At 43.9% G+C, this 24,341-nt stretch overlaps 1 protein-coding gene across 1 annotated transcript in view; it reads right to left on the reverse strand.

Annotated features, from left to right (window-relative positions):
- The window catches only part of LOC142243954 (collagen alpha-4(VI) chain-like), a 261,579-nt gene that overhangs the window by 116,453 nt on the left and 120,785 nt on the right, over positions 1–24,341 (reverse strand). The window contains exons 24-29 of the mRNA XM_075316147.1: positions 18,094–18,156; positions 14,084–14,146; positions 8,711–8,773; positions 8,384–8,446; positions 2,703–2,753; positions 915–950 (exon numbers count right to left, since the gene is read on the reverse strand). Coding sequence (XP_075172262.1) covers positions 915–950; positions 2,703–2,753; positions 8,384–8,446; positions 8,711–8,773; positions 14,084–14,146; positions 18,094–18,156 — 339 coding nt within the window. The remainder of the gene's footprint in view (positions 1–914; positions 951–2,702; positions 2,754–8,383; positions 8,447–8,710; positions 8,774–14,083; positions 14,147–18,093; positions 18,157–24,341) is intronic.

The raw sequence follows: 24,341 nt of genomic DNA on the forward strand, positions 1-24,341 counted from the left end.
ATTTACACCACACTGACAGTGTTATTAGAGAAAAGCTGCAAATTCAGGGATTTTGATACATAGTTCTGCTCCAGTCCAGTCCTTGTACTTAGATTAGTTGCTGGCCGTGAGAAACGTATGGAGAACAAGGCAGTGTGTCATTATATCTCTCACACAGAGAAAGTTATGTCTGACATTCTCTGGGGAGTGGAGGAGTTTTGCCCTTGCATTATATAAACCAATCATAAACAGGAGGCATCATGCAAAGGAAAAAAAAGCACACCCCCAGAAAAAGTCAGACCTGACTTTCTTGGTATGAAACTTATCGTGACACACTCAATTTGATTGTGTTTTTTAGTTCATGGTTCAGGGGCCACTAAATTAATAATACTTAAAAATACTATACATGTTTGGTATTGCTATAATCGTTTGGACCTGCAGAATCATGTAATCATGTTGTCAATTCAGTTTTATCACATAACGAATGCCATAAAAAAGGAAACCCAGAAAACAAAGGGGGGGATAAAGGTTTTTTTTTTCACCATTTCACATCATATTTCTTTTTCCTCTGTCTAGCACATAAGTGAATGATGTCATTGAAAACTACAACCCTGCAGAAAACAGATCTCAAGCTATGGTGGCGGAAAAATGTAAGGAGTTGGGAGATGAAAAAAAAAGAGAGTGAATAAACAAAATTTGGCAGGAATAATTTAAAGTGCTACTCAGATTGAATTGTGTGATTATCCTGTCCTGCTCCATAAATAGAAGGTTGGAGGGATAACATTTTACCATCAGTTGTTTAATGGGACTTTGAAGTACAAGTTGTCTACAAATTTAAACATATTTTGACAATACCCTCATATTTACATGGTCATAATTGCCAAATGCCAATCATCACAGAAGTAAAAAATACGGAAGCAGAATACTCTACTTACCTGAAGACCGGGATATCCAGGGAATCCAATATGGCCCTAGAGAGAGAAGACATTTCTATTATACATACAACAGCATTCTCTCAAAGTAATAAGTAATAAAGGTAATGCATCCTTAGTAGGAATGATCGAATACCTCAAATATTCAGCTTCGAGAATATTTCCCAAATAGATCGCCGCTATTCGACTATTTGTGAATATTCGATGCGTAATGTAAGTCCATGGGAAACCAGAATAACAACTATTCGGGCTTCCCATAGACTTACATTGCACATCGAATATTTGCATAGCAGCGACCTATTCGTCGGATATTCGCGAAGCCAAATATTTGAGGTATTTGATCATCCCTAATCCTCAGTAAATCAAAAACTTTTAAATGTGCTTTTTCTGCCTAGAGTATTTATTTGTGCTCTATGTTAAGCCTGCTTTACACGTTGCAATTTCGCATACGATTTCGTATGCGATTTGCAACGCCCCCATCGTATGTGCAGCACGTTCAATTTGTTGAACGTGCTGCACATACGAGTAACCCCCGTCACACATACTTACCCGTCCATACGACCTCGCTGTGGGCAGCGAACGTCCACTTCCTGGAGTGGGAGGGACGTTCGGCGTTATATCGACGTCACGTGGCAGCCGGCCGATAGAAGCAGAGGGGCGGAGCTGAGCGGCACGTAAACATCCCGCCCACCTCCTTCCTTCCGCATTGTGGGCCGGGAGACGCAGGACATAGGTAAGATCTGTTCATCGTTCCCGGGGTGTCACACACTGCAATGTGTGCTGCCCCGGGTACGATGAACAATCTGATGTGCAATTCTAGAGAAAGGTACGATGTGTATGCGATGAACGTTTTAACGTTCAATCGCAATCGCACGTACCTGTCACACACTGCAATGTACCTTACAATGCCGGATGTGCGTCACTTACGACGTGACCCCGCCAACACATTGTAAGATACATTGCAGCGTGTAAAGCGGGCTTTAGTAGTGATTGGAAGCATTGTGGTGACTTTTCAGATAAAAATAACATTGAAATTCTTCTCTTTTTATGGATCAAAATATAAAAATATGTGTATATATCCAAAGTATGAAGCACATACCAGATGAAAATGGATTTAGAAAAGCATAGCAATTCCAATTAATGGGATTGTGCTATCACAGACATAGGAAGGATATCATCACATTTCCATTAGTACACTAAAAAAATGAACTGGTATCTATTTCCCTAATATATTACTTTTTAAGGTTGGCCTATCATTAGATTTTACAAAAAAACATATTAATCCCTGGACCAAGCATAGTTGGTGTCCTTACTTTGAAAATCCTTGTCAGGATGCTTGTATAATATTTTTTAACATTCTCATTGACTGGTTTCTATTAGATTAAATTTGCCTCAACTGTACTGAAAAGACTAGATGACTGTACGTATACTAATTAAAACTAGTGATGAGTGAGCACTACCATGCTTGGTCACTTGGTATTCATAACAAGCAGTAGGACTGTCGGATAGGCACAACTCGAGTACCTGAGTATACTGGAAGTCAATGGGGTACTCCAGTATTTTTCCAGAACATTTTTCGGAAAAATGCTCGCTTCCCAATAACATTACACTTGAGTACTCAAGTCGCACCCAACCAAACATTAACTGCTTGCTAGGAGTACAGTGCAGGTCATTTCTTTGATAGGTTAATTTTAATGGTCCCAACAAATGTGGTGCCACCTATGCTTTATAAAAATAGTGCCTAGTTGATAGATAAATTGGTTAGAGATATGGAGCACTTCACCAACTTACCTTTTCTCCCTTTAAACCTGAGGAACCATATCCATCTGCACCATCTACACCCTGGCAAAGACAAACACAGATATAACTATGGTTTCTAAAAAACCACAAATAATAGAGTAGTGAGGTAAGAGTATACAAGAAACCACTAGAAACAATACCCCAATAAAAATATCTTTATTATAAAAATTAAAATACGACACCATGTGTCTTGGATAACATAAATGACATGGACAGTGTGCTAGTGAAAGATCAGATGAAAAACAGGATGGTGTGAGGGAAAAATCCTGATAGAAAAATAGCTAGATAGCGTTTAGAGGGGACTGAATTAAATCCTCCACTTGCCCTTCCTGTCAACAGAGGGTATCATAATTTTTAGAGCACCCCCCGCTCCGGGTGGCTGACCCTCACTATCCCTGTTATTCACTGGCCTAATCCCTCCACCAAGAAACCAGGTGCAATAAGTGAAACGAACCAAGACAAGGACAATGACATAAATGAATTGAATAAATTGGTTCCTAGACTGGACCAGGTTTTCCAGTCACTGCAGCAAAATGGAATGGTTAGGACTGAGCCGGTGGTTCCACCAAATGTGTTTGAACCTCCCGCTCTCCCGATGCGTTTCCCCCCTTCCTAACTAGGTAGTAAGGGGTTCATCAGGGGTATTTTGCCAAGGACACTTAGAAGGTAGTTCCTAGGGTTGTTTATTATATGAAGTAACATATGCTGTGTACCTCCTCTTACGATACCTGAGGAGACGATTGTATCTCTCTTGTCCAAGCCAAAAGGATGCAGAGTAGTTAGCTGGACCTAATTCCTTCACAGATGTAGGAAAGCAGAAGACACCTGGCCTATCATTTATCCAATAATTAGTGCCGCACGATGGTATCGAGATAATTCCTAGGTACCTATGAGATGCACGTAGGATACCTGCAAAAAATACGGGAATTCAGGGAAACTTCCCTTTGGTCTATTACAATCAGTATTAGAACTGCCCAGCAGTATTTAGATGATACCCAGGTACCTGTGAGATAAGCATGGGATAACACAGACAACGAAGATTCAATAGGGCTCCCCTTAATGTCTGTTACAAACACACTTATGATATGATATACAGTTCGGTAAGCAGCCCTGCAGCAAAATGACAAAAGAGGAAATCTCCTCCAAAAGGCCTCCCAATCTTGGGACAGCAACGTCCTAATAGACGTTATCAGCACCAGGGGCCTTTACAGCAGGTCACTCAATCTGCAGAGACACAGGGGTCCCGAGCGCTATCGCACATCTAATGCGCAGAGAGTGTGAGTCCAAAGTCCATGTGCTGCAGGGGGGTTGCTTCCAAGAAAGTTTGTGTGTTCCATGTGCACTGATCTGCACCACTGCCCTATTTTAAGGCCCACCTCCGGACGTGGGTATAGTAGTAGTGAAGGGAGTAGTGTGCAGAGATGTACTGATCAGCTGATGTATGATCCCTTTAAGACGGATATGCGTCTGAGTCGGAGTGGAGCTCTCTGCCCTTTACTCATCCAGCCTCTGGTCCATCCATCTGGCCCATCAAGAGTCACTCTCATTCATCAGTTCATAAAACCTTTGAAAAATCAGTCTTAAGATATTTCTTGGCCCAGTCTTGACGTTTTATTTTATGTTTCTTGTTCAAAGGTGGTCGTTTTTCAGCCTTCCTTACCTTGGTCATGTCCCTGAGTATGGCACACCTTGTGCTTTTTGATAGTCCAGTAACATTGCAGCTCTGAAATATGGCCAAACAAATGGCATCTTGGCAGCTTCACGCTTGATTTTCCTCAATTCATGGGCAGTTATTTTGCGCCTTTTTTGCCCAACATGATTCTTGCGACCCTGTTGGCTATTTGCCATGAAACGCTTGATTGTTCGTTGATCACGCTTCAAAAGTTTGGCAATTTCAAGACTGCTGTAAGACATCTCCCAATTTTGGACTTTTCAGAGCCCGTCAAATCTCTCTTTTGACCCATTTTGCCAAAGGAAAGGAAATTGCCTAATAATTAAGCACACCTTTTATAGGGTGTTGATGTCATTACACCACACCCCTCCTCATTACAGAGATGCACATCACCAGATTTACTTAATTGGTAGTTGACTCTCAAGCCTATACAGCTTGGAGTAGGACAACATGTCTAAAAATCATCATGTGATCAAAATACTCATTTGCCTAATAATTCTACACACAGTGTACATTTGTAGTGGAGAGTCAATTACCTGAAAGTCAACACACCAATGTATGTGGGGCCATGGCGTCCCATGTGTAACCCAAGATCACCAGCTTCATTGCTGGAAATGACGCAGAGGCAGGCCATCACACAGAGAACCCAAAACAAAATGCGCACGCGCATCCAGCTTCAGCACTTGTCAAGCATTATTCCATCAGGAACGCTGTAAGCAAATGGGCATGCACAAACTATGTGTAACGAAGCCATTAACACATATAGAGTGGTGGAAAGCAACAAATATTATTGCAATCCAAATGAGCTACAACTCAGAATCAGGTATTACATCAAACGTACTATTAGGCGAGGCATAGCATGATGTAAAAAAAACAAAACAAAAAAAATAGGGCCACCTCCCTATGTCATACTATGTCTTGCTGCCCATTTTGGCCAAAATTAAGAAATGTTATAAAGTGATGACCAGCCCATTTAATTTACAAGATTTATCTCCATCTACATTATTGGGGACCTGTCTCCAGATTTTTTCCTATAAAACTAAAAGAATCCTCTTCTGCAGTTCCTAGGCTGCATTCTATGAAGGTGCACGTTGGCCCTGACTCCCCTTCCAGACCCCAAAAATAATTTTACAAAACTTAGCCGTTAGGTATGCTAATTACCTTGGTTGGCCAGATGGGCGGGCTCATTTTCTGCTCCTTTATACCCCTCCTGCCGCTGATTGCCGTCCTCCTTCCTTGATTGACGGGATGATGCCCTCCGTCATCCTCCTCGTCATGCACAGCGCCGACCTCACCAGTGTCATGCTCGTACTCGCCCATAGTCTCGCGCCTGCACATTTAGCTCACCGACGCGAGCTAGGGCAGCTATGTTATCTGCTCTGGCCACGATATGGCAAAGCGAACTGCGCCTGCGCGAGCAGACCTAACTGCACAGGCGCGAGATTTAAAAATGTGACGAGGATGATGGAGGGAGTCATCCCATCAATCAAGGAAAGAGGATGGCGATCAGCGGCAGGAGAGGGATAAAGGAGCAGAAAATGAGCCCACCCATCTGGCCAATCAAGGTAATTAGCATACCTAATAGCCAAGTTTTTGAAAAAGTTATTTTTGGGTTCTGGAAGGCGAGTCAGGGCCAAGGTGCACCTTGATAGAATGCAGCCCAGGAGCTGCAGAAGGTGATTCTTTTAGTTTAATAGGGAAAAATCTGGTGACAGGTTCCCTTTAAGGTTGGTTGACACAAGTTGAGGTTTTAATATTAGAACATAGAACAGTCCCTTTAGGGGTACACCTTGTCACTGTGGGATGATTTTCCCAATGTCACGAGTGTGTTACAGCCTGATGTGATTTCAGGAAAATCTGGGATCAGAAGGTCACAGAATATAGTTGATCGCAGATCTTTTTTAGTGCCCAATTATCATTTACCCTGAGTTGGATCTTATTTAATTCCATCCAGTGCAGAAGGGGTTATGGTTCCTTTCTATCCTGTTGTGATCTAACAGGTAGTTGTAAACTCAGCTGCAGCCACTCACTATTGCTATAAATATCCCCTTCGTACTCCTCCCTGTGTCGGCTATAGTTTATTCTATACTGTCTACTTTAAAGGAGCCTGTCTCTGGAGACGTTTAGGTGTTTGCTTCTGTTGCAGCTGAGAAGTTACCTCCTGAAGAAGCTGTGGAGTGTTATTTGTTGTGACTTTCCCCACCTGTTTGTGTTACCTTACTTGTGTTGTCTTATTGCAGTGGTGGTGGTGAGACTAGCATATCGCTGACATTCACTAGTCCGGGTGAGTTCAGGGCCAGAAAGGGCCTTGGTTCATGATGGAGAAGGACAGTTCTAGGGACATTAGGGATTGCAGGGATCAGTTTTAGGTGAGTGTCACGAGGTTACTCGTCACCGGGCCAGTGGTTTTGTGGGGTTGCTGTGACTGGCCTGACCTGGCTCCGTGGCCCCGTCGGCTACATGTAAAAGACAAAAAAACAAGTGTCCAGTGTAAAGGGGGATGGAAGGAGGGTGAAGGGTCCCTGGGAAGTGTCACCGGTTGCAGTGGTGACTGGGGTCTCGGCCTCCTCAGCCGCGGACCCTTCCTGTGACTTTTCCTCTTCCAGGAGTGGTGTTGGATGGGAATGGGGGATGTTTGCAGCGCCACCTGTGGTGCGTGGCCAGGGATTAGCCGCCGCCGTGAGATGTTGCTCTCCTCCGGCGCTGATGTTAACGCAGCTCAGATAGTCCAGCTCCCCACAAGTGGAGCGAGCCCCAGGGAGGATGAGGGCGGTGGAGATGGCTGATGGCGCCGGCAAAGAAAGGGACAACAAATGGGCAGCTGTTCAAAGTTCTCTTTACTCACAGTTGGTAAGATTCCCCGGAAGTGCCGCTCTTCGCCATGATGGACCTCAGCTGGTCCCAGGTAAATCAGAAGCAATCACCATTGTGGTTGGTTGTGGATCCCGTGGCATGAAGTGGCTTGGGGACCCTAGTGTCTCTGTTAAGTGTCCCGTCCCATATGTAGGTGGCACGGATTGTTGCCATGGGGCCTGGCTGCAATCCTGACCCGTATCCTATATGTCACTATGCTCCGGGAAAATGGGTGGTGGGTGATGAGACTTGAAATCCCCATCTCCTGCAGATTCTGGCAGACAACATGGAGTATAATCTGCCCTAGGGCTTCTGCGCCCTGTCAGTGCTGGCACTGTGGGAACGGTTAGGCTCGACCTCCAGCTACCATGTTCTCCTCTTGTCTCACTATCTTCACCGGTTGCCTCTTGCCCTCTTCCAGTCTGCTGGTTACTCTCCTGCTTCTCTCTCAGTCTGCCCTGTGTAAACTCAGTGCGGTGTCTTGGCCCCTGGTCCTGGGACTAAATCCACCAGCCTCCCGTCCCCAGGACCAGTCTTCTTTACTTCTGCTCAGGCTATCCGCTCTCTTCTGTGTCTCAGACTGACCTGGCTAGAAACTGTTTGTGTTTGCTCACTTCCTCTGGCAGCTCCCACCCTTGGGATGATTCTTAGTGGCTGTCGTCCTGGTAACCTGGAATTCACGAGACTATCTGGCTTCCTGTGTAAGTAGTGACTCATAGCTAGATGTTTTGTAAGTGAAACAACAACACCAGTGATTAATTCTTTCATCACCCGAGTCCAAGCATTGCACCTTAAATGAAATGCAGTGCCATGTGGTGATTGAAGCCTCAGGGGCGCCATACATATGTTCCATCATATTCACTTCTCTTAACCAATTCAGTCTTTTAAAGCCGTGAAGTGTCTGAAATAAGTGATCTGACCATTCTTCAGACTGCTTTTTTATTTAGATGCCAGCACAATCCTATATATGATATTTTTTTTAAAAAGTACAATAAATAAAACCCTGATGAAAAATCGACGACGCTTATACAATTAAATTTTCAAAGGTTTTTACACCAGAAATCTGGCGGAAAGCATTGATGAATCGGCCCCTAGATCTTGTAAAAATAGAATACAAGACATTAAGGATTAAACTGAATGTGCTTACAGGCAAACCTCTGCGTCCTGGAATTCCACTGTCACCTTTCTCTCCAGGGTCTCCAATTTCGCCCTGAAAATTAAATGAAACATACTGTAAAATATCATAACAGTTATAAAGTATAATAAAGTAAATAATATTAATTGAGGTTTAACAGTGTATGTAACACCATTGTATGAACTTTTACTCAAAGCTGAACGATGCTGATTTTACAACTTAAACAATTTAATTTTGATAATAACTGATTTTAAATGATTGTATAAAATACATTTGACTCAACTTTATTGAAATGATTTAAGACTGAATTCTTTCTCATTTTGCTCAGAGCAAACCTACCTTTAGACCTTTAGGCCCAACGTTCCCAAGAGCACCTGGAGCGCCAACAGCACCTGCTGTTCCCTGGAAAACAAACAAAAGGGTAGACATAACATTTCTCTACATCTAGGTATTGAGTACATGAAAAACACTTTAACTCATCATAATGTGCATCTCACCCAGCCTGACTAGAACCCTTATCTGTTCGAAAAGAAACAACAATTCTAAAGTTATAGACAAAGACGCAAACTAGCTGCCCAAAATAGTCAGTACCTGCCAGGACGGAAGTAATAAGGTCCACAAAATCCAGCTTCACAAACCTTGAGCTTTTTTATTCTTAAAATTCTTATGAACAGCTTATATCAAATCTCCATTTGTTATTTCTCCACGAGTTCCAGATAACTGGAATCCTTAATAATGATTAATGAAGCCTGTTATCTGAAATGCGTAGCGGAATAACAATTGGAGATATGGCATAAGCTGTGCATATGAATTTGAAAAATAAAGAAGCTTGAAGTTTGTAAAGCCGGATTTTGTGGACCTCTTTCTGAAGTTATGTCTCTGGTGTTGAATGATAAGCTAAGTCATCTTTTAAGCTCAATAAAGGATCTGACTTAGGCCTCTTTCACACATCAGTTTTTTGCCATCAGACACAATCCGGTTTGTACCTGATGCGACGGATTCGTCGAAGATTGTGGCAAAACTGATGCGACGGATCCGATAAAAAATGGATTTGTCTCATTTGTTCTCTTCAGGCCAAAGGTTATTTGCTATGGAAGAGAGAGAGAGAGAGAGAGAGAGAGAGAGAGAGAAAGAGATCCGTCGCCTTCTGTTTTTTCGCCGGTCCCAGAAAACGTTCCTTTGGACATTGCTTCCGGCGGCCGCACAGACAATTTTTACTGGATCTGTCATATGACAGATGAAACGTGAGGCCATGCGTCGCAATCCGGCGCTAATACAAGTCTATGAGAAAAAAAACGGATCAGGCGCCGGATCCATTTTTTTTCCCAATTCGACAGATTGCGCCTGATGGCAAAAAACTAATGTGTGAAAGAGGCCTTACAGAGCAGCTACCCATGAGTTCCACTAGAAAGACAGGTTTCTTGGGAAGAGCAATTGGCATACTTTTTGCCAAGATTAATGCACCAAAGATTGCCCACACCAGTTGAATGTCTGCACTATAAAATCAATATTGCATTTTGAATTGCTGTGAATTTGAATTGCAACGACTAAAAAAAACTGCTATAATTTCAAAGTATGTATTCTACAGTGCTCAGGCCTATATTTATACTATATACACAGTGCCTACAAGTAGTATTCAACCCCCTGCAGATTTAGCAGGTTTACACATTCGGAATTAACTTGGCATTGTGACATTTGGACTGTAGATCAGCCTGGAAGTGTGAAATGCACTGCAGCAAAAAAGAATGTTATTTCTTTTTTATTTTTTTTTTTAAATTGAGAAAAGTTTATTCAGAGGGTCATTTATTATTCAACCCCTCAAACCACCAGAATTCTGTTTGGTTCCCCTAAAGTATTAAGAAGTATTTCAGGCACAAAGAACAATGAGCTTCACATGTTTGGATTAATTATCTCTTTTTCCAGCCTTTTCTGACTAATTAAGACCCTCCCCAAACTTGTGAACAGCACTCATATATGGTCAACATGGGAAAGACAAAGGAGCATTCCAAGGCCATCAGAGACAAGATCGTGGAGGGTCACAAGGCTGGCAAGGGGTACAAAACCCTTTCCAAGGAGTTGGGCCTACCTGTCTCCACTGTTGGGAGCGTCATCCGGAGGTGGAAGGCTTATGGAACTACTGTTAGCCTTCCACAGCCTGAACAGCCTTTGAAAGTTTCCACCCGTGCTGAGGCCAGGCTTGTCCGAAGAGTCAAGGCTAACCCAAGGACAACAAGGAAGGAGCTCCGGGAAGATCTCATGGCAGTGGGGACATTGGTTTCAGTCAATACCATAAGTAACGTACTCCACCGCAATGGTCTCCGTTCCACACGAGCCCGTAAGGTACCTTTACTTTCAAAGCGTCATGTCAAGGCTCGTCTACAGTTTGCTCATGATCACTTGGAGGACTCTGAGACAGACTGGTTCAAGGTTCTGCGGTCTGATGAGACCAAGATCGAGATCTTTGGTGCCAACCACACACGTGACGTTTGGAGACTGGATGGCACTGCATATGACCCCAAGAATACCATCCCTACAGTCAAGCATGGTGGTGGCAGCATCATGCTGTGGGGCTGTTTCTCAGCCAAGGGGCCTGGCCATCTGGGCCGCATCCATGGGAAGATGGATAGCACGACCTACCTGGAGATTTTGGCCAAGAACCTCCGCTCCTCCATCAAGGATCTTAAGATGGGTCGTCATTTCATCTTCCAACAAGACAACGACCCAAAGCACACAGCCAAGAAAACCTAGGCCTGGTTCAAGAGGGAAAAAATCAAGGTGTTGCAGTGGCCTAGTCAGTCTCTTGACCTTAACCCAATTGAAAACTTGTGAAAGGAGCTCAAGATTAAAGTCCATATGAGACACCCAAAGAACCTAGATAACTTGGAGAAGATCTGCATGGAGGAGTGGGCCAAGATAACTCCAGAGACCTGTGCCGGCCTGATCAGGTCTTATAAAAGACGATTATTAGCTGTAATTGCAAACAATAATAATAATTGACCAACACTTTTATGTTGAAAATTTATTAAAAATTAACTGAGCAACATAACTTGTTGGTTTGTAAGATTTATGCATCTGTTAATAAATCTTGCTCGTTTGAAGTTTGCAGGCTCTAACTTATTTGCATCTTATCAAACCTGCTAGATCAGCAGGGGGTTGAATACTACTTGTAGGCACTGTACATATATATATATATATATATATATATATATATATATATATATATATATATATTCATCATCTAGAGTTGAAAAGGGTTGTCTGGCACCTAAAGGGGTTTCCCATCTCCAAGATCTTATCCCAATATGTAGTAGGTGTAATAATAACAATAACAATAGCAAGTACCTCCAATTAGAAATATTGTATAGTTCTCCTGATATAGCCATGTCTCATATCTCATATGCAGGGCATTCAAGCTTAGGTATACATTGTTATATCCACTCATATAGTGACAGTTAGATAGTCAGTTAGTTGCTCTGGTTGTAACAATGGATACCTAAGCTACAATGCCCTGCACATGAGATAAGAGACATGGCTATATGAAGAGAACTATCTACATTTCTAATTGGAGGTGCTTGCTAATATTATTATTACACCTACTATATATTGGGATAGGATCTTAGAGCTAGGAATACCCCTTTAACAATTGATAACCTATTTGCAGGAGATAAATAGCAGCTGAGTTCCACCCCCTACAGATTTGTCACAGATCCTAGAAATGTTACTTCACAGACAACTCCTTTAATCCAATATGGCTGTTTTCTATTTACATTTATGTATATCCAAAAACCGGGCGTTGCATTGAAGTGTCAATCAAAGATTTTGTAGAACTGTCAGGCTTTTACCAGTATATCCAAAGAATTTTCCACCTAAATTAGGTTTTTACAGCTTGAGATGGAGAATGATGTAACGTGACTGCCAACCTCATTCTCTCTCTGCTGTCAGCACATTGCCGGTCTCAGATGAGTTATACTTAGACAGTACGACCCTAGCAAGTAATGTGCCAAACAGCTACAACCTCTTCTAAAGGGTTTTCAGGCAGCATGTCTTCAGATAATTAGTCTGATTCACATTTTAAATTTTCAGATCATGGTAAAAAAAAAAATTCAAGTGCTAGATAAAGTTGAAGATACTTAAATGCTTTTTTTTTCCATCTTTTTAGGCTTTATGGATGTATCTGTGACACCCTAGCAAAACCAGGTATTCACAGATAAGCCCCTGCATAACACCTTCCCTCACTTAGGAAACACACAGCCGACCTGAAACCCTAGTCAACCCACTTAGGAAAAGATAGACACACCAGAGGGCGGGACCAGGCGGTTGGACACGCCCACCCAGGGGTCTAGACAGCCCGGGGTGGGAAAACAAGCAGATAAGTTTGTAGTTCAAGTTGAGAGGAGTGTGAGCTGGAGCTAGGTGTAGCTCCAGCAGAGGAGGTTCAAGTTGAATGGTGCCAGGGTAGGAGCCCTGGTGCCTTTGGCTAGATGGTCTCCGTCAGCAGGAGACGGGAAGACGGCTCGGCAGAACCGAGGTGGACCGGGACAGGGTTGTAGCCCGCCAGTACCGACACGGGGAACCGACCCGGAAACCGGACCACAAAGGGGGGTACTCGGACCTTGAAGCCAGGACCGGAAACCAGCGGCCTGGTTAATTAACTGATTGAGGCCAGGACTAGAGGTCCTGTCCCATCCAAAGTCCCTCATAGAAGACAACAGCCCACCGTTAGGGATAGGAGGTCACCGCCAGGGCCCATAGATCCCACGGGCCAGCATCAGCCTGCACAGCTCCTTAGGCCACATCCAGCCGGGAGTGGACTCCTGAGTTCCAGACCAGGCAGTCCACCATACACAAAATCAGTGCAGAGGAAAAGGATAGAGACCACCAGCCCGGGTGGGGGATCTAAATACAACCGGCCGCGGCGCCACCAGCACCTTGGTTTACCAGAGGCTCGTGTGATTCATTGACTGTGAGTAATTAAGCATCCCCTTGCCGTCGCTATACCCTGCATGAAGACACTGGGTCCCAGGGACCTACCCATGGAGGGGTTAACATCTAGCTGCCACTACATCTTCCCCGGGTGCCCCATAACAGCAGCAGTGGTGTCCCAACTCACCACACACCATGGGTGGCGTCACGAACTTAATACGGCCTAGCCTGTACATCTACATCCCCCCCCATTTATTTGGCGTGTCCGCGAGACCCCTGGGTCCGGAGACCCTTGAGCCACCCCCTTAGGAGGTCCGGATCCGAGCAGCGGCGGCTGCTGGCACGGGGGCGGCACACATCAATGATATGATAATGAAAAATTTAAAGGTACCTAAGTCCGCAAGTGTGTATAGTTTGTGAATGTTACACAAGCAAATATGATTTTATTTGTGAACACCCAATAGATGGAATGTAAGTTAGTCCCAACTGAAACTATAAGAGAAGCAAGATGGCTGATGAGACAGAAAAGACAGGTCTTAATTCTAACACTGTGTCTAAATGTCAATGCAATTTGTAAATATGTAGGTTATTAAAGATTTTCAATGGTTTATAGTGGTTTCATTAAAATAAAATGGTGAACGTAGGTCTACGGTAAGGCAAAATGAATCAAAGATGTCTAGTTATTACTACAAAAATTCGTATTGAAGCAGACAACAAACTAAAGCTTCAGATCGCATTTATTGCTTTATACCTCAACATGTAAATAAAGTAGAATATGTGCTCACAAACCTGAGGTCCAGGTAGACCTTGCTGGCCTTGTGGCCCCGGTGGTCCAGGCAAACCCTTTGGTCCCTGAAATACACATGAACAGTGTAAACCAAAAGCAATTGTATAAATGTAACAGATAAAATATTATAATGCAAAGAATAGTTTGTGTTAAACAAATATTGGAAATTAAAAAGTCTTACAGTATATATATATATATATATATAAAAAAGCAGCATATTGTAGAAGTGAGACATGTGGAAAGGATTTCATGTCCTCAATCTCAAAAACACACCATATTATATTAAAAATCATTACCTTACCTTAGATGAATGGATTGATCAGGGGGAAGAAGATTCCAGTCAAATTTCCTGAACATTACAAGTCTTTGTGAATTTGAACAGTTTGAGATTCGATTTGTGGGGATCAAATCAAGAAAGAAAAATGTTCAGCCCCATTGCACTCGCTGCTGAAAAGTCTATGGACTAATGATTAAAAATGAGTGCACCCGAGGTTTGGTTTTCAAACCGAACACCAAATTTAAAAATCAAGGTTCGATTTCGGAGATCAGATGTTTTACGTATGAACAAAACAAGTGCGAGCAACGCTGTGCTTGGGTACGCTTGGTGCTCAGCCCTGTGCGAGCTGTTTGCAGTGTTTTAACAGCGCACACTAGGGGTAACAACAGCATGATCAAATGTAGTGTGCAACAGAAAAAGTTTGAAATAGCTTGTCCATCGTTCCCCGGCAGTGATCTGCTTATGGCTGGCTGTATGTGGGCGGAGACTCAAGATGCTAATCAGTGACTGGATCCGGGGTTCGAGTCCGGATCGAGCCTTTGCAGACTAGGCTCGTTTGCTGCCAGCGAACCGAGCCTCAATGGAACTGCTCATCTCTACTAATGATGACATGTGGGCTTTCCCATAATGCCCTGCAGCCATCACAGTACCTGGGCTAGCGCACCCAATCATGGATAACTGTCACAGCCAGTACAAAAATTGGTGACTAGCCAAGCAACGCATTTCAGACTTCACAGCTTAGGTATAGGAAGTCAGAGCAAATAGCTAATTCCACAAATGGACGGAAAACAATTGGATTGTGTTAAATAAATTTGTTCAACTGAAGGTTTCAATTCTCTGTGTGCACTCTACTAGTAATTCCCTGAGTGACTTCCTTCTTATAAAGCAATAATGCAACTAGTGATTCCATAAAAAGTAATAATGTCCTAAATGAAACCTTATAAAGTAATAATAGTCTGACCATCACTTTTAAAATCATTGTACCGCATCAGTTCCCCAGAAAGTGAGAGTAATAATCCAATTGCCTTTTATAAAGTGACTAGAAGGTGGCCCGATTCTACGCATCGGGTATTCTAGAATTTACGTATTGTGTAGTTCATGTATGATTTTTGTTATATATATATATATGGATGTTGTTGTGTGTAGTTACCAAGTGTTTGTGTAGGGGCTGTACATGTTCTGGGTGTTGTCTGGGTGTGGCAGGGGGTGAGAGCGGTGTTTGTGTGTTGCGTGTGTTGCGTTGTTTGTGGAGCGCTGTGTGTCTGTAGCGTTGTGTGTGTGTGTTGCGCGGTTTGTGTGGGTGTGGTGTGTTTTGGGGGGAGGTATGTTTTGTGCAATGTGTGTGTTGTGCGGTATGTGCGTATATTTATGTATGCCGCGGTGTTTGTGTGTTGGGTGTTGTGTGTGTGCAGCATTGTCTGTGTGTGTGGGTGTCTGTGTAGGGCGGTGTTTGTGGTTCCCAGTGTGTGTGTGGTGTGTTGTGCAGTGCGCGTGTGTGTGTGTATGTGTGTGTTGGGGGGAGGTGTAAACCCCCATCGTGCTCCATCCCCCATGCTTCGCACCCCCCATCGTGCTCCATCCCCCATGCTGCGCACTCCCCATCGTGCTCCATCCCCCATGCTGCGCACTCCCAAACGTGCTCCATCCGCCATGCTGCGCACTCCCAAACGTGGTCCATCCGCCATGCTGCGCACTCCCAAACGTGGTCCATCCGCCATGCTGCGCACTCCCAAACGTGCTCCATCCCCCATGCTGCGCACACCCCATCGTGCTCCATCCCCCATGCTGCACCAGCATCAGCCTCTCTGCCCGCAGCATCAGCCTCTCTGCCCCCAGCATCAGCCTCTCTCCTCCCAGCATCAGCCTCTCTCCTCCCAGCATCAGCCTCTCTCCTCCCAGCATCAGCCTCTCTGCCCCCAGCATCAGCCTCTCTCCTCCCAGCATCAGCCTCTCTCCTCCCAGCATCAGCCTCTCTCCTTCCAGCATCAGCCTTTTCTGTCCCCAGCATCAGCCTCTCTCCTCCCAGCCTACCCCAGCCTCAGCCTCCCCCAGCATCAGCCTCTCTTCTCTCAGCCTCCCCCTCCCAGCCTTCCCCAGGATCAGCCTCTCTCCTCCCACCCTCCTCCAGTACGCCATGCTCCTCTGCCGACACTCACAGATCCGATCGCATACACTCACACACACACACGATCGCATACACTCACACACACCCGATCGCATACACTCACGCACACACACATTGACGATATTGCACATACGCGCTCACACTCACACCATCCGGAGATACCACATGCTTCTGGCCATGTGATCCTCCGGCAGGTCCTGGAAGTTCACTGCACAGTATCGCCGCCGAGAAGCAAGCGATATCCCAGGATGTTGTGAGTGTGATCTGATATGTGTGTGTGTGTGTGTGTTGTTATGTGTGTGCGTGTGTATGTTCCGCCGCTGCAGGACCTTGATGCGCTGGTAACTATGCTACCATGGTTACCAGCGTATCCCGTCCCCCGCTCGCACGGGAGCCCACATCAGCATACGCCGGCAGCCCCAGCAATTCGAGGGTATGTGTCGGCTGGGTTAGCGGCGTACGCTGATGTGGGCTCCCGGGGGTACAGTACTCACTTGGGAGTCATGGCTCCGTGTCGGTTCGGGGAATGCGTGCGGGGGGCGGGGCCAGAGCGAGTGTGGCCGAGTTGCCAATGCCTGCAGGGTGCCGGGGCGAGAGGCCAATCCGTGTGCGGGCGGAGCCTGGGCGAGGGGCCAATCCGTGCGGGGAGCGGGGCCATGGCGAGCCCAGCGGCCAATCAGCTTTGTGTCACCGTAAGGACACAATTTTGGAGCAAGACAGACAGACAGACAGACAGACAGACAGAATAAGGCAATTATATATATAGATATTGTCCTGAGTACATTCTATAAAGTAATAATGCCCACTGAATGCCTCTTCACAAATAATAGAGCCCCCTATGGATTTATGGATATCAATATAATTGAGAGTGGCATTCACTGGAGCATACAGCCACGAGCGATGCATCAGGTGGAAATGTTGAAGTACCTGCATGTGTGAAATGGCCATCGTCCAGCTCCCTGCACTTGCACCTTATCACCCACCCTCCTCCGCATGAGAGTAATTACCGTAGCTGTTATTTTATGAACTTGATGAAATAAAACACAAAGTTTTATATGGATAACGAGTGCCGCTAATTCTTTGGGATTTTGTGAATTCTCCTCCTGCACTAGGATCAACAAGCAGAGCACCCTCATCTCAATGTAAAGTCCTAGACAGGAATTCATCGGCTTGCGGTGAATGACACAATATATACTGGGTTATGCCAACATTTGTGTGCTAGTCTTTGTTCAAATTTAGCCTCAATGGACCAGTCTTGCAATCATTTTCCGTTGTGGTTCAGATTTCAAACTTCTTCTGCTGATGTGTCCCGACATCCTTGGCACTTTTGCGCTGAATATGCCTCAAAACGTCACTCTTTTCCAACCCTGTAGAATCCAGCAAGATGCTGCATTTTAGAGGACTGGATTCATGAGAAGTAAATTGGCAAAAAAGTCAGATCCAACTGACTTCACCAATTTTAGAAAACTCAAATTATATTTGATGCATCTAGAATCGCTTGGCTCATCTTTACTAAGTAAATATTTTTACTATACTTTTAAACTAAAAGTCTATAAAACAATTTCTTTCAAAATCTAATCTTCATACTAAGAAAGAAGAAACTGAATTACCTGTATGCCCTGGATTCCACCTTCCCCCGGATAGCCCGATTCACCGGGAACTCCTCGTTCACCCTAAAAAAGAAAAAGGAAACACAAGCTTAACAACACAAGTAGAAAAATAGGCCCCGCCTGTGCCTGTTGAGCCTATGGGAAGGAGAAGTGGATCCGGATTCTCCAACAGCCCTGGGAATAGCACGTATCTTGTACCAAGCAAGAAAGCTACTTGCATATCACTGGTTAGACCCTCTACCACCAACATTACCAGAGCTCAAAAACAAATTAAATAACGTCATAAGATTGGAAAGGGGAGTTTATTTAAAAAGAAAAACATTGAAAAAGTTTTACAACATTTGGCGGCCATGGATGGAGTTGCTGGGCCTACCCTCTAGTGCACTGGTTCGGGATGCAATGCTGGACCGGTTACTGTTGTGTCTGCAGTGATGGCATGTGTGAGGAAGGGAATTAAAACTAGTTTTTTCTGTGGCGAAATGGACTTTGAATGAAGAGGTGAGAGAGGACTGGAATGGTTTCATGGATGACTGCGCGGAGAGGGAGGGGCGGGAGAGTATAGCAATATGATGTGGAGCGACACGGCTGATGGAGGAGGTGTTCCTGTTAGTCTGAGGCATTATTGCATAATTTAAGTTTTGTTTATTTGTAGAGCCACGAGGTTTGTAGGCTCAAGTTATATAATATAATTATGATTTGAGAACTCTATTATTATATTTACATATATGCAGAGAAAGAACCTGATTTATAAATCATATGTGTTTATCTGTTTATTGTTATCAGTTATATGAAAAGTGAAATACTCTCTGTATTGATCCCTAATGATTTAATGATTTAATAAAAAAAGATCTGATTTAAAAAAAAAAAAAAAAAAAAGAAAAATAAGCTTAGGAGTACTTTACATGCTGCGATATCGCTAACGATTTATCGTCAAGGTCATGGTGTTTTTGACGCACATCCGGCGTCGTTAGCGACATCGCAGTGTGTGACACGTACGAGCGACCTTCAACGATCGCAAAAGTGGTAAAAATCGTTAGTGTTGGAGAGGTCGTCCAAACACCAAATATCATTGTCTGGTGAGTAGCGATGATGTTCGTCGTTCCTGCGGCATCACACATCGCTGTGTGTGACACCGCAGGAGCGACGAACATCTCCTTACCTCCGTCCACCGGCAATGAGGAAGGAAGCAGGTGGGCGGCATGTTCCAGCCGTTCATCTCCGCCCCTCATCTGCTATTGGACAGCTGCCGTGTGACGTCTCTGTGACGCCGCACGAACCGCCCCCTTAGAAAGGAGGCGGTTCACAGGCAACAGCGACATCGTTAGGCAGGTAAGTACGTGTGACGGGTGTTAGTGATGTTGTGCGCCACGGGCAGCGATTTGCCCGTGACGCACAACCGATGGGGGCGGGTATGCTCGCTAGCGATATCGATATCGCAGCGTGTAAAGTACCCCTTTGTTTAAGTAACCAAAGACTCAACCTAACTAACTAAACTACTTAGTTCTATGCAAAACATTATTTAATAAAACCATATTATGGTTTAGGCATAGATATTGGATGTTTATCGCAATTCCGCCATTGTTTAAAACTCTCTCAAAAAATATATTTTAAAAATATTTGTTTTCTTTTTAATAATTTTCACTTTTAACTGCTACTTTAATTTATTCATGTTTTAATGTTCTTTACTCCATAGACACAAAAAATAACAGTGTAGTTTTTGTGGCACTTTTTCAGTCAGTTCTTTGAGTCTAAGCCAGAATTGGATTCAAAAGGAATGGGAAACACAAGGGAAAGACTTTCAGTTTTCCTTCTGGCTGCATCTACTTTTGGCCCAAAAATGGCTGAAAAACTGCCACAACATTTGTGCTGTTTTTCCTGTGCGTGAAACCACCCACTTTTATTATTATGCTTTACTGTAACTTTCAAATATACTGTGAATATATTTATACTGACAATGCGCAAAGTTTTCTTAATTGACAGATTTTCTTAAAATGAGAATAACAGGAATAAGCATTAAAAGGGATAGTCTGAAACTAACACTGATTTAACCTTAATTTTCTATTTAATGTAAAAATCTAATCTCTTTTCTATAACACTTTAGTTAAAAATTACCCATCTACTTTAATTGTTTTTTTTAATTGCCTCTTCATTTTTGATGATGCTTAATATGAAAATCCCCAGTGAATGCCGGGATAATCAAATTAAACTTCATCAGTGGGGCAGAGTCGGTGGTTACTGCTGCAGCCTTTGTTACCACCCTAAAATGAAGTGTCATCAGTGATGTTCATTTCAGGGGCTGGGATAGTCCCTGTTCTGCTGAGCATGTGTTAGTTGACAATTCTTATGTATGCTCAGTAAGATCTTATCACTGTGCAATCTTCTTTTTAATGCACAGTTACAGTGCACTGCCTCACTGGTTCTGGTGAGAAGTTATGAGTCGGCAAGAACCGCCTCTTGAAATGACTTTGGTTTTGGGGTGGGGCTGGTCTCTACTGCATGGTGAGCACTGACAATGTGCAGTCTTGCCAGCTAGTCACTTCTAATCAGAATAGGAAAGTTAGCGCACTGTCACTGTGCATTAAAAATAAGATTGCACACTGATTAGATCCTACTGAGCCTACATTGAAATTGACAACCGACACATGCTGCATAGAGCAGGGACTAGCTTAGCCCCTGAAATGGGCGTCACAGATGACGCTTTGTTTTTGGGTTGTGACAAAGACAGACCACAGCCTCTGCCCCCTGATGACATCCTGTTTGAGCATCCAAGCATGCACTTGGGATTCTCAAATGAAGTGTCAAAGAGGAAGAAGTAGAATACAGCAGTTAGAGAAGAGTGGTAATGGTAGGGAAATTTTAATTAAAATACATTAAAAAATAAATTATATTATTACATTAAAGATTTAGATTAAATCAGTATTAGCTTCAAGCCGCTCATTTAAGGTAAGATATATTTCCTCTGAAATTCTGTTGTATGTGTCTTACTCTACAGGAAATGGAAATTCTCCAACTTTCCTCTTTTTTTATTTAAGGCAAAACATGGCCTTAAGTTTGAATAGGTAAAAGTAGGATGGGAGATTCAATCCTTTGTCAATGTCCATGATTAGGATTATCCTGCAGCAAGTATATAAAGAAGACCACTTGGTCTCTGTCCAGTGAGTAATATACTGGGCAATTTGACATTCCTTTGGATCTAGTACAACTTAGAGTGGCCCTAGTAGATAGGACCGTCTGTCGTTGTAGATTTATTAAATTTAGTGGATTGCTTTACTTTTAATAGCAATGGTGCACTGATGTGAAAGTGTGTGTAATACTCTGCATACACCAAATTTAAAGGGATGTATGACCCCAAAAAATTTATTTTTATTTACATTCTAATTGCCGCTGCATTATCATAAAAAGATATCCACAATAATATTTGGGTGCTAGGGGATTCCACCTTTCTTTCATTGTGATAAGCACCAGCAAAGATGCTGACATGGTTCACTTTCTGTTTCGCTTGAATTACCCCCTTTTAAAGTACTGTGTGATATCACCCCACATTCATGCACTGTCTCAGGCCCCCTTCACACGCACGTGAAAATCACGCATGTGCCGCGAGACACGTATTTTCCTTGCGTGTTGCGTTTGGTAAGTACGTGTCTCCGGTACGTGCGGGCCACGTGTGTTCTACGTGTGCTATCCATGATACCACACAGAGAATTTGAATACTCACGTGGTCCGTGCTGCTGTCCAGGGTACTGATCTTCTGCTCCAGCCCCGCCCACTCCCCGCTGATGCTGCTTCAGGCCGAGTGGAGGGGCGGAGATCAGTGGCCGTAACATCACGCCCACCTCTTTAACACGCTCATAATGTGCGGCGGTCGGCAGCAACTGTTTGCAGTAGAAGATTCTGCAGGTCTGGTGGAGGTGAGTATGTTTTTTTTTTTATTTTAAAATAATGACACGTGTTTCTCCGGCACATATCACGTGGGCCCACATCCACACTACATCCGTGTGTTACGTGTGCGGGCCACCCGTGCTCCCGTAGAAAAACGGACATGCCTCCGTATGGAGCACACAGGCTCACGTGTGCTCCACATGGAGGCACGGGCCAATGGCTGAACACGTGCGTGCACATAAACCCATTGATTTTAATAGGTTTACGTGTGCCGATGTCTCCGGTACATGCGGGCACGGACCTAGCACGTACCAGAGACACGTGCGTGTGAAGGGGGCCTCAATCATGGCAAACTTGCTGTGAAAGAGCAAGACCTGCCCCAGATACTGCACAGGCACCATAGTAAACTAAAATTGGATCTCTGTACATGCGCCCAATTTTTGGCTGGTGCATGTATCGAAGAAGTGACGTGGTTAGCTGGAAACATCCTCTCAGTGGTTGCTGTGTTATTTGTGATGTCATGACCATTGAATATCAGAGGAGAATGAATCAAAGACATGTCAGCCTCTAAAGATGGTCCCATGTCGAGTTCTTCTATAGCCAGAGCTGAGCAGAAGCATAGCATTAAGTACATGACACACAATTAGTACTGCACAGATTAGGGCAGTTGCAAATGTTTTAAGATCTCAGATAATCCATTTTAGTTTCAAAAATTTTTTACTGATGATTGTCAGAAATAATATGGTTAATATGTAAACACCTTCAGCTCCTTGACCTTGTTAAAGTGAAACTGTTGCCCAAACATCAAATTATTAGTAAACTAGATAAGCAGCACTAATATTGAATTTTTAGTGAGAATTTTTTTCCCTGTGGGAAACCCATGACAGAAAGAAGGCAGCAAAACTATCCAATAATATGTCCAGGCACAATGCACAACAGGATGCAGCAGATGTCCATGATGATAATACCGGGGGCAGCACAGGTGTAAAATACTAATAAAGCAACCACTTTCTAACCAACCAAACATTCGTGGGGTAGCTGCATAGTATTCCAAATGCACACAGGCTTGAATAGGGTACATGTCACACCATTATGTGAGATATATCTCTGTTTGGTACAACCTATTACCAACACCACTACTAAACCAGGCGGGCTGCCCAGTACCATACATGCACCCCACAAGACAGACATCCTACATGAAGCAGCCACCAAGAGTGAGAGATGATCTAGCACTGGAGCACAGGGTGCGCGCTAATAGTTCTGCAGCTCCATGTGAGAGGACAGTGAGCCCTGCAGCTACACAACAACCACAGACCAGCCAGGTTACCAGGAGTTGCCCACCCCACCTAGCTTGCCACTTAGAAGAATACTGCCTGCTATTCCCTGCGTTACCAAGCACCTGAACCCTGAAACTCCAGGCTGGAACCCTATGTAACTACACACATACTACATCTGCAGTTCTATTGTTGGGGAAATATACTGAAGCTAACTATAAGGCTGGATTCACACTTGTGATTGACTCACGTATATCACCCGACACGGCAGCTGCTCCCTGAACAGGAGTGTGTCAGCTTCATGTATTTCTATGCAGCTGAGACACTCCTGTTCAGAGAGTATGCGGCCGTGCTGGGTGATGCAATGTGAGACTTGCACAAGTCACATGTAAGTCAATCGAAAGTGTGACTTTGGCCTAAGGGAGTACTCCTGGGACTTGGAATTTCACTAACGATGAGTTTCTGATAGGAACAGCAGTGAAGGGGATGTTGTTCTCATTGTATTAAGTGCACCAGCACTTATTGCAAGCGTGTCAGCATCTGCGGTAACTAGGGCCCCAACTTGAGACTGTATTTGCATGGCTGCAGCCATCTGTAGGTTAATGGTAATTAATTAGGAATGTGCTTGTGGTAATTTCAAAAGGAAATATCATCTCAACATTCTGGTTTATTAAATAAACCTGTTAAGTGTTTCAATCTCCTATCTTGTGAGTGTCTACGGAGTGTGGACAGTGGTTCTCCCGAGACAACCCCTGACAGAAGAGTAAGACCCTTCTGCATTCCACCAGAGCTCCTGTCAAGATTCGGATAGAAGCACTGCGCCATCCTGAGGTGAGAACTGTATCTATATCTCAATGTAGTGGATATGGGATGCCAGTCCAACCAACAAAGCACATTCTGTCCAGCATTATTTTAAATGATGTCGCTACACATCATATATGTCATAAGTCATTGGCCATGCAATATGATATGAGCCTATAAACATAAAACAGTCTCATCCATATTCAGGCCTCTGAGCCCTCTCTTTCGTGCAGTATAAGTATATATGTGTCCTTTGGTTTCTCCTCTTTGCAATGGGTCTGATAATAGTAATTC

This window comes from Anomaloglossus baeobatrachus, chromosome 6, assembly GCF_048569485.1.
Source record: "Anomaloglossus baeobatrachus isolate aAnoBae1 chromosome 6, aAnoBae1.hap1, whole genome shotgun sequence".
Lineage (NCBI taxonomy): Eukaryota > Metazoa > Chordata > Amphibia > Anura > Aromobatidae > Anomaloglossus > Anomaloglossus baeobatrachus.